Raw genomic sequence first — 11,035 nt, 5'->3', positions numbered from 1 at the left:
CGCAGCCTAACAACTACCCTCACAGCGAACAAGGGATGCAGTGCACCTTCCACCTGCTTTGCGCTCACTAACACCCAGCGGCGTAACATTTCCAGTCCAAGCCTGTGGCACAGTGCAATTCTGTGTGGAGACAAGCAGCCGCCAACGTCCTGTCGAGTCGCCGCCTGGTGGACAAGCATCGGAATTGCACCTTCTGTTCCTTTACATTGAAATTCAGTCTGTAAATACTTTAATTGGGTCCAAACTGTAAATAGTAAACCACTTATGGGATGTATTTCACAACTGTGCACTGGAATCTGTATATAGAATAGAATAGAATAGAATAGAATAGAATAGAATAGAATAGAATAGAATAGAATAGAATAGAATAGAATAGAATAGAATAGAATAGAATAGAATAGAATAGACCAGGATGCAAGAGACTTTAAAGATCATCATGTCCAACCTATCATCCAACACGATCTAATCAACTCAACCATGCAACCAAGGACCCCATCCACTCTCCTCCTAAACACCTCCAATGATGGTGACTCCAACACCTCCCTGGGCAGCACATCCCAAGGGCCAGTCTCTCTGGCCAGGAAGACCTGGGAAGACCAACCCCCACCTGGCTACAACCTCCCTTCAGGGAGTTGGAGAGAGCAAGAAGGTCTCCCCTGAGCCTCCTCTTCTCCAGGCTAAGCAACCCCAGCTCCCTCAGCCTCTCCTCACAGAGGAGAGGCTCTAGACCCCTCCCCAGCTTTGTTGCCCTTCTCTGGACACCTTCCAGCGTCTCAACATCTTTCCTAACCTGAGGAGCCCAGAACTGGACACAGGACTCAAGGTGTGGCCTAACCAATGCAGAGTACAGGGGCACAATGACTTCCCTGCTCCTGCTGGCCACACTCTTCCTGATGCAGGCCAGGATGCCCTTGGCCTTCTTGGCCACCTGGGCACACTGCTGGCTCATGTTCAGCTGCTGTCAACCACTACCCCCAGGTCCCTCTCTGCCTGGCTGCTCTCAGCCACTCTGACCCCAGCCTGTAGCACTGCCTGGGGTTGTTGTGGCCAATGTGTGGAACCTGGCACTTGGATGTGTTCAATCTCCTACCCTTGGACTCTGCCCATCTGTCCAGCCTGTCCAGGTCTCTCTGCTGAGCTCTCCTACCCTCCAACAGATCAAACCCTGCCCCCAGCTTGGTGTCATCTGCACATTTACTGCTGATGGACTCAATGCCCTCCTCCAGATCATCAAAGAAGGCATTGAACAGGATGAAGCCTGTTCACTCTGCTGAATGCACCCCAGGATCCCCTTGGCCTTCTTGGCCCCCAGGGCACATTGCTGTGCCATGCAGAACTTGCTGTCCCAGGTCCTTCTCCACAGTGCTGCTCTCCAGCAGGAAAAATGGATGTGAAAGGTAAATGGATGTAATAAGCTCAGTCAGTATTTATTTTCTGTAAAGTAAAACCAAACCACATTAATGTAAACAAATGCAATACATAAATATCAACTCAGTCCCCACTGAACCTTGGCTGTACCATGGCACTGAACTTAATGGCAGTTGTGGGACCTGAAAATACTGTTGCTTGCCCAGTGACAGAGGTATCTAAGTCCATAAGTATGTCTGAAAACAGGGGAGGGAGCAGTTCACAATATAAAAGCACAGGGAGCCAAATGCTAGGGTCCAGTCACACAGGCACTGTTCTGTAGAACTGCCTCTACAAGTCCCTCTACAAAAATAGACTCCTTTGGTAACAGCTGCCAGGGCCCAGCCTTAGCTGAGTCAAGCCACACCGCGCAGAGGACAGCAGCTGGAGAACGCAGGGGAGCCTGGTAGGCCCTCTTAGGTCCTCAGCACAGCTGTGCAGAAATCAAGAGGGATTCTCTGCTCCTTCCTTCAGCCTTTTCCTTTTTTCTTCCAGTGTTTGTTTAAATACTTTCTTCAGGGTGCTGTAAACATATGGTCCGTTTTCAGAATCGATGCTTGCCTAAAGAAAGGAGAGAAAAGTTCAGCTGGTAAATAAATGCAAAGGAGATGACAACCCCATGGATCAGGACAGGCTGGGGGCTGACCTGCTGGAGAGCAGTGAAGGGGAAAAGGACCTGGGGGTCCTGGTGGATGGGAGGTGACCATGAGCCAGCAATGTGCTCTGGTGGCCAAGAAGGCCAAAGGCAGCCTGGGCTGTGGTCAGTAGGTCAGAGAGGTTCTGCCCCTCTGCTCTGCCCTGCTGAGGCTGCATCTGGAATCTTGTGTCCAGTTCTGGGCCCCTCAGGTCAAGAAGGACCTCAGGAAACTGTTTGAAAGAGTCCAGCACAGAGCCACAAAGATGCTGCAGGCAGTGAAACATCTTCCTCATGGGGAGAGCCTGAGGGAGCTGAGGGCTCTGGAGCTTGGAGAGGAGGAGCCTGAGAGGTGACCTCATTGCTGTTGCTAAAGATGTGCAGGGTGAGTGCCCAGAGGCTGGAGCCAGGCTCTGCTGGGGGATGCTCAATGCCAGCACAAGGGGCAGTGGTGGAAGCTGAGGCAGAGGAAGCTCCACAGAAACATGAGGAAATTTTTTTCCCCTGTGAGGGTGACAGAGCCCTGGCACAGGCTGCCCAGGGGGGTTGTGGAGTCTCCTCTGGAGAGATTCAAGACCTGCCTGGATGTATTGCTGTGTGACCTGCTCTGGGTGACCCTGCACTGACAGGAGGCTTTTTCTGGATGAACTTAACAAGGTCCATTCCTGTCCCTAACATTCTGTGATTCTGTGAATATACCACAGAGCTCTGATTTCAGATGGACCAAAGACAGTATCTGTCTCCTGGTGGAGCTGTGTCTCCTGATAGAGTGCTCAATGCTAAGTGGTTGTGCTGACTAGACATTAAACCGAACTATAGGAGGAGGATAAAAGCCCTGATTGTTTTAACAAGGTGTGGCTGTAGTAGACTTAGTGGCTGAGGGACCTGGGGTTGTTCAGCCTGCAGAAAAGGAGGCTGAGGGGAGACCTTCTCACTCCACAACTCCCTGAAAGCAAATAGCCTCAAGTTACACCAGAGGAGGTTTAGATTGGGCATTAGGAGAAAATTCTTCCCTGAAAGGGCTCTCAAAGCCTGGCACAGGCTGCCCGGGAAGGTGGTTGAATCCCCATCCCTGGAGGTGTTTCAGAGAGGCAGAGCTGTGCTGCTGAGGGCCATGGTTCAGCCCCAGCCTTGGTAGACTCAGAGAATGCTTGGACTTTGTGATCTTAAAGGGTTTTTCCAACTGAAACAATTATCTGCTTTACAAGAGGTTAGGATGCAGTGTGCTGAAGGTTCTGTTCCTACCCCCTGCTGAACCTGAGGAGGAAGCAGCTGAGCAATAGCAAGTGTAGTGTAACCTGTCACTGTGATTGAACTACCCCCAAAGCAGAAGCTATTCACAGACAGTCTGGATTAAAGATGGGCCTGAAACATAGTTGCATTGCAGTGCACTCTCAGAAAATCCTGTAACCTGATGGAAAGACTCCAAGTGGTACAGAAGCCACCAAAGCCTTTGGTAAGTTACCCTCACCACTTACAAATTCTCATTTCCCTGGTTTGAAGGAGTTCATGAACTGGCAGTGATCCAGAAAGAGCAAAATGAGACCAAAGGATTGAGGCTGCAGTGACAGAATGTCCTTTGGCTGAGAAGATTTGCTACCCTCATTATTATCAAATGTGAACTCTGAAAGAGATTAGCACAAGCATGCCAGGTGTGAAGTGCTGGGGAGCAGCTCCATGGAGAAAGACCTTGGAGTGCTGGTGGGCAGCAAGTTCTGCATGGGACAGCAATGTGCCCCTGTGGCCAAGAGAGCCAATGGGATCCTGGGGTGCAGCAAGAAAAGTGTGGCCAGCAGGGCTAGGGAGGTTCTTCTCCCTCTCTAATCTCCCCTGCTGAGACCACAGCTGCAATCCTGTGTCCAGTTTGGGGCTCCCCAGAGACAGGGATCTGCTGGAGAGAATCCAACAGAGGCTATGAGGAGGACTGGGGGAACCTGAGCATTTCCCCTATGGAGAGAGAATGAGAGCCCTGGGACTGTTTAGTCTGGAGAAAAGACTGAGCAGGGATCTGATCAATGTCTATCAATAGCTGAGGGCTGGGGGTCAGGATGAAGGGGCCAGGCTCTTTGCAATGGTGCCCAGTGATAGGACAAGGAACAACAGGTACCAGCTGGAAACCAGGAGGTTCCACCTCAACTTGAGGAGAAACATCTTTGGTGTGAGGGTGCTGGAGCCCTGGAGCAGGCTGCCCAGAGAGGTTGTGGAGTCTCCTGCTCTGGAGAGATTCCAAACCAGTCTGGATGTTTTCCTGTGTGACCTGCCATGGATGACCTTGCTCTGGCAGCGGGGTTGGACTGGATGATCTCTGGAGGTCTCTTCCAGCCCCTAGCATTCTGTGATTCTGGGATCTATGATCCCAGCTTCTCTCCCAGAGGCCTGCTCTGCTGATTCACCCTCCAGGACTTAAAACAAATAAACACAGTGCCAGAGACAAAAGGGTACTTGCCTTAGTGAAAGCTTTAATAGCACGAGCAAGTAAGGCCTCCTCCACATCAGCTGGCAGCATTTGCAAGTTCACCACACAGTGCAGAATACACAGGATGGTCTGACACTGTTCCTGGTGGGGAAAAGAGAAACAGCAGCTCTTTAGGAGAAATATTCTCATGACAAACATTTCACTTGCAGGTTCTGTGAATTGGTGTTTAAATACCAGGCTGTGCCTTCCCATGTTGAAGCCCTTGGGGGTAGGAGTTGGGGGCGGGGGGGAACTTTCACAAGCCTAAAGAACCTCTAGTTAATGGTTTCAGTCATGATGGGAGAAACCCTCCTCTTGCAGTGCACCACAAACTGCTCTGGAAATCTTCAGGTCAAGCATACATCTGGAGGTGTATTTTGCAAGGTCCTCCACACAAACAGGAGCATTCAGGTGACTTGGCATCACAAAAGAGTCAGGGCTGCTCTTTGGGCTCCTCATTCCCAGAAGGACATTGAGGTGCTCTTCCAAAGAAGAGCAAGCAAGCTGCTGAAGGGCCTTGAACATAAGTTTAATGTGAACAGCTGAGGGCTTGGTTAGTCTTCAGAAGAGAAGGCAGAGGGAAAACCTCCTCACCCTCTACAGCTCCCTCAAAGGAGAAGTCAGGAAGTTCTTCCTCATCTTGAGGTGGAACCTCCTGTGCTGCATAGTATCATAGTATCATAGTATCAGTCAGGGTTGGAAGGGACCACAAGGATCAGCTAGTTCCAACCCCCCTGCCATGGGCAGGGACACCCCACACTAGATCAGGCTGCCCAGAGCCTCATCCAGCCTGGGCTTAAACACCTCCAATTTCTATCCACTGTCCCTTGTCCTATCCCAGGGCACAAGTGAGCAGAGGCTGTCCCTGTCCCTTCCTTCCTGACCCCCAGCCCTCATCTATTGATAGACATTGACCAGTTCCCCTCTTAGCCTTCTCCTCTCCAGACTAAACAGCCCCAGGGCTCTCAGCCTCTCCTCCCCAGGCAGTCTCCAGTCCCTTCAGCATCCTTGTGGCCTCCCTTGGACTCTCTCCAGCAGATCCCTGTCCCCTCTGAACTGGGGAGTGCAGAACTTCATGCAGGTTGGAGCGAGGTGGGGTTTGGTCCCTTCTCATATGCAGCAAGTGACAGGACATGAAGAAAAGGCCTCAAGTTGTGCCAAAGGAGGTTCAGGTTGAACACTAGGAAAAATTTCTTTCCAGAAAGGGTTCTCAGGCCCAGGAAGAGGCTGCCAGTGAGGCCACTTTGCTTGGAGCTATTTAAAGGCCATGCAGATGTGGAGCTGAGGGACGTGGGTTAATGGTAGGACTGTGGGCTCCAGGCAGCTTGATGACCTCAGAGGTCCCTTCCAGCTGCAACTGTTCTGTGATTCTATGTCTAAAGCTTTTTGCCCAGCTAACACAGGATAACCTGCATCTCTCTCTGTCCTACCAAGTCTCCTTCACCCATTAAGGGATCTTGCAGAAGGACACTTGGGCAGTGCTAGCAAGGACACAAAGGGAGCACCAGTATTTTGTGGCTGGTGTCTTCACCCCTTTTCCTGCCAGGGGAGGCAGGTCTCCAGGCTGGCAGGTCACTTGCCAATGAAAATTCAAGTACCACTTAGGGGTTTGTAGGAAGAGCAGCTAAATATGCACCAGTAGGAACAGGAGGCTGACTGGAGAGAACCTGGGGGTGCCAGTGCATACAAAGTTGAGCATGAGCTAGCATTGGGTAAAGGCCACTTAAGAGCAACCTGGACTGCACTAGACAGAGACTTGCCAGCAGGTGAGTGGAGCTGACACATTCCAGTGACTGAAGGGCTCCAGGAGAGCTGGGGAGGGACTTTTGACAAGGGCTGGGAGTGCCAGGACGAGGGACAATGGCTTTGAGCTGGGAGAGGGGAGATTGAGACTGGGGATGAGGAAGAAATGAATGAAGGTGGTGAGACACTGGAAAAGGTTGCCCAGGCAGGTTGTGGATGTCCCCTGCCTGGAGGTGTTCAAGGCCAAGTTACTTAAGGCCTTGAGCAATCTGGGCTGGGGGCAGGGGGTTGGAACTGGATGATCTTTGTGTTCCCTCCCAACCCAGCCCATTCTATGAACCTATGAACATGACAAGCAGGAAGTGCAGCTGCCAGGTGTGACACTAACCAAAGCCATACCTCCAGGCACAGAGGGAAGATTTCTCTTTTTTGCCTTTGGATCTCAAAGTGAAGAATTTGCAGGGAAATAAACTGAAATTGAGCTTCTGCTGACTGCTGCTCAAAAACAGGAGCTGGCATTTTTCTTACATATTGATTGTAACTTGATTGAGGCCTTGAGCAGCTGACTCTAGCCGAGAGGCACCTGTGGCAGGAGGCTTGGAGTAGGGGATCTCTGAGGTCCCTTCCTGAGCCATTCTGTGATCCTATGGCTGCAATCTCATCACAGATTGATTACAACTCCTGCTATCCAGTACCAAAACAATCCTCTTTCTGGTTTTTAGAGACTGAAATTGCCTTTTGAAGTTGCAATTCCATTGCCTGAAGGCCATAAATGACTAGCAGACTAGTCGACTGACTGGACAGATGGGCAGAGTCCAACAGGATGGCATTCAACAAGTCCAAGTGCCAGGTGCTGCACTTTGGCCACAGCAACCCCATGCAGAGCAGGCTGGGGTCAGAGTGGCTGAGAGCTCCCAAACAGAGAGGGACCTGGGGGTGCAGATTGACAACTGCCTAAACAGGAGCCAGCAGTGTGCCCAGGTGGCCAAAAAGGCCAATGGCATCCTGGCCTGCATCAGGAATAGTGTGGCCAGCAGGAGCAGGGAAGTCATTGTGCCCCTGTACTCTGCATTGGTTAGGCCACACCTTGAGTCCTGTGTCCAGTTCTGGGCCCCTCAGTTTAAGAAGGACATTGAGAGACTTGAAGGTGTCCAGAGAAGGGCAACAAGGCTGGGGAGAGGCCTTGAGCACAGCCCTGTGAGGAGAGGCTGAGGGAGCTGGGATTGTTTAGCCTGGAGAAGAGGAGGCTCAGGAGTGACCTCATTGCTCTCTACAACTACCTGAAAGGTGGTTGTAGCCAGGAAGGGGTTGGTCTCTTCTCCCAGGCAACCAGCACCAGAACAAGAGGACACAGTCTCAAGCTGCACCAGGGGAAGTTTAGGCTGGAGGTGAGGAGAAAGTTCTTCACCGAGAGAGTCATTAGTCATTGGGATGTGCTGCCCAGGGAGGTGGTGGAGTCACCATCCCTGGAGGTGTTCAAGAGGGGATTGGATGTGGCACTTGGTGCCATGGTCTAGTCATGAGGTCTGTGGTGACAGGTTGGACTCGATGATCCCCGAGGTCTCTCCCAACCTTGGTGATACTGTGACGCTGTGATACTGTGACATTAACAAAGTGTACTTGGCAGTGAGAGGATGAGTTGACACAGACAATATCTACCTTTCTCAGTAAGTAAAGAGCATCCTGGGATTCAGTGCCTTTTTTTGCCAGCAGGTCAATATCATCTTTGGATATAATAGGTTCTTTCAGCTGCTCTATCCAGGACCACATCAAGCTACAGAGGATAAAAGGATCTCTCTCAGTACAGATTTTATCCCAAGCTCCATCTCGAGAATTCAGTTCTTTCTTCAAAAAAACAAAAACAGAACAGAACACAACTGAAAACACATCATCTCCATTTACAACATCCTCTTTGACTGCAGCAGTACTTGGCTGCTCAAGTTCAAGCAAAACAAAAAGGACTTCAGAGTTACAAAGAAAGAATTGCTATTTTTAACCACTCATCAGCATGAAGCAGCAGTAGATACAAATGAGTCCTTAATGCAGAAGGGTGACATAAACAGTGCAGCTCAGAATAGAGAGAGCAGGCTTTGGATTCCAGCTCCAAAGCAAATGTTTGCTGTGAGGATTTGGTCTCAGGGATAAGCAGTTGAGCTTCTCCTAAATTCTTGCCCTTCTACACAGAGAATCCTCTGATCAGCTCTGAGGAAGCAGTGATGAGGAACAAACACCACAGCTCCACCTTGCAATCTGTGTCACTTGCTGCTACCAATATCACCACAGTCAACTGCATTAATTTGTGTTGCGTAGTAGAACAAAGGAACTCAACCAGAAACAATCTCCTAACCTCCTACTAGAGATCAAAACTTGCAGGTACATTTTGCTTGCTTTTGAAAGGACTTTTTACACTTTTTTTTGTAGTGCCAGGATGAGAGGGAATAGATTGGTGCTTGAGGAGGGGAGATTGAGACTGGAGGTGAGGAAGAAATTCTTTGCAGTCAGGGGTGGGGAGAGACTGGCACAGGTTGCCCAGGGAGGCTGTGGCTGCCTCCTCCCTGGAGGTGTTCAAGGCCAGGCTGGATGAGGCCTTGAGCAAGGTGGGCTGGTGGGAGGTGTCCCTGCACATGGCAGGGGGGGGTGAAACTGGATGATCTTTAATGCCCTTTCCAACCCAAAGCATTCTGTGAATCTATGACTGAATGAACTGGCTGTGAGGGGTTTAGGCTGTGCCTTTGAGAGAGGGACAGTTGCTGGAACACTCTGGCTGAATGTTTTAGTGAAGGTAATGAGAACAAAGATATTCTAAACGAATTTCCTTGGTAGATTGGTAAAATGCAACTTTTAGTTCAGTTGGAGTCTCAGTTCAGTCTGTTCTGTCTTTTCAGCCTGTCTGTTTCAGTCTCTCTCTGAGCAACAGCTGCTGGATGGAGTTAAGCTTGAACTAACAGATAAGAAACTAATTCTTGCATAGGCTTTGAGCTAACAGAATTTCCTCCTTAATAATTACCTTTTGTCTCTCTCTAACCCTTTTTGGGAGAAAAGGGAGGTAGGGGGAGAGAGGGGGTACAGGGGGGGACACCCTCCTGGCTGGAGGAGGGAAAGCTTTGTTCTTTGCTGTATATTTCTGAACATATTGTAAGTACTGTATATTGTGTATGTATTCACTGCATTCCATCCTGCTTGTAAATATAGCTGCTGCTTCTCCAACTGAGTTAGCTGTGGTTTCTTTGTGTGGGGGGGAGGCAGAGCTGAACTTTCTCTCACCACCACACTGGCCCTTAACTGACAGCTACAATGAGTCACTGATCTGCAGTGTGCATGGTGTCCCCATGTGCCATTGCAAAGGCCATGGAGGCCCTCTGGCCATTGCAGGAATTAGCCTAGGTGAAATATGCAGAGTCTGTAACATTGACTGAGAATTACCTGCCACATCTCTACCTTCTCCTTCACTTCATCCTCTCCCAGAAATTCATTGATGTCTGCGAGAGCTTTGGCTGCCAAAACTCTTCGGGCTTCCAAACTTAACTCTGACTGCAGCACGATGTGTGGAATTGCCTCTGACACATCTTTGCTACCTTGGCTTTCGTATCCAATGCAAAAGTTCACTTTGGAAGAGGAAGAGGAGTCGGAGTCCTCGGAGGCATAGACTCCTCTGCCATAGCCATAGGTCTTGTGCTCTTTTCTATGCCCAACCTCATTGCTGTAATGGTGCCTTGGGGGTCCAGCTTCCCTGGCATTTGGGAGAGATGCTAGGCCAGAAGAAAAGGTCCTGCTGCGTTGTACTTCTTTGGTCGAGTTCCTCCTGTGGTACAGCGAGGCTCCGTCCCTGTGCCCGCCCAGGTCAAACCTCCCTTGGCTCCAGAACGCGCAGGTGTTGCGCACCAACAGCTCCTTGTTCAGCTCCACCTGCGGCTTTTGCTCTCCTGGGGCAGAACTCTCCTCGCCACTGCTCTGCTTCTGCTTGTTGCACAGCAGGATCTGAGCAGGTACAGTCCAGGCAGTTTCTCCTTGCTCTACAAGAAACTCCGTTCTCCTTAAGTCTGACTCACTGTAGCTGAGACGCCTCCTCAGGTGGGTAAGAGGCTGGAGGCATTCAACGTTCCTTCTTTTCCAAAGATCATTTGCGTGTCCCAGGGAGAAAGAGCTGTCCTGGGTCTCAAAGGTGGAGGAGTGGGTGTGGGAGGACTCTGAGGTATCACTGTCCTGCCTTGCAAGCTCTCTGTCTAGCTGCGTGGACACCAGGTGAGAAACAGTCTCTTCGATCTCAGCGGAGAGATCCGGGATCTCCAGCAGCTCTGCCTCCACCACCTGCCTGTTTTCAGCCAGGTCCAGCAGCAGCTTGCAGACGAGGTGGATGAGCTTTGGCACGTGCTTGAGGTGCCTGCTCTCGTAGCCGTGGAGCAGGTGCCTCTGGCGGGTCAGGTACTGGGCCAGCGTCACGGTGTGAGCCTTGGGCTCACAGCAGGCAAACACATTTCTGAGGGGAACCAGGAACTGAGTGAACTCTCTGACACACAGCAGCTGCCCTCGGGTCTGAATGGAGTTAGGCCTTTTGGCTCTGACAAAGAGAATGGCTTGGTCAGCACTCATTCTTGTGGCAAAAACCAGGTAGCAAGCTATCAGAACACCTGGGGAAGAGGGAGACAAGCATTAGCTGGAGAACAATCAGAGCAACGCAATACTCAGTGCAACTGCTGCATGAAAATTAACCTAGGGAGAGATGCAGGATCTAGAAGCACCCTGTTAGCTCTGTGAGTACCTGCTGAGTGCAGGAGAGAGAGCCTGTGGGTGATGCT

General features: G+C 50.6%; 1 protein-coding gene across 5 annotated transcripts in view; it reads right to left on the bottom strand.

Annotated features, from left to right (window-relative positions):
- Positions 1–1,413: 1,413 nt before the first annotated feature.
- PTPDC1 (protein tyrosine phosphatase domain containing 1) overlaps positions 1,414–11,035 on the bottom strand; it is a 33,581-nt gene continuing 23,959 nt past the window's right edge. For 4 of the 5 annotated variants that reach the window (XM_068162610.1, XM_068162611.1, XM_068162609.1 and 1 more), the window contains 4 exons: positions 9,663–10,867; positions 7,899–8,084; positions 4,488–4,598; positions 1,414–1,968 (listed from right to left, as the gene is read on the bottom strand). In XM_068162610.1, coding sequence (XP_068018711.1) covers positions 1,852–1,968; positions 4,488–4,598; positions 7,899–8,084; positions 9,663–10,867 — 1,619 coding nt within the window. In that variant the 3' untranslated portion in view covers positions 1,414–1,851. Of the gene's footprint in view, positions 1,969–4,487; positions 4,599–7,898; positions 8,085–9,662; positions 10,868–11,035 lie in introns of those variants that run through there. The other variant, XR_010990353.1, reaches the window with a different exon arrangement.

Source organism: Melanerpes formicivorus, unplaced genomic scaffold, assembly GCF_026170545.1.
Source record: "Melanerpes formicivorus ecotype bairdi unplaced genomic scaffold, bMelFor1.0.p_v2 SCAF_66, whole genome shotgun sequence".
NCBI classification, from domain to species: domain Eukaryota; kingdom Metazoa; phylum Chordata; class Aves; order Piciformes; family Picidae; genus Melanerpes; species Melanerpes formicivorus.
This window is presented reverse-complemented; position numbering and strand designations above follow the sequence as displayed.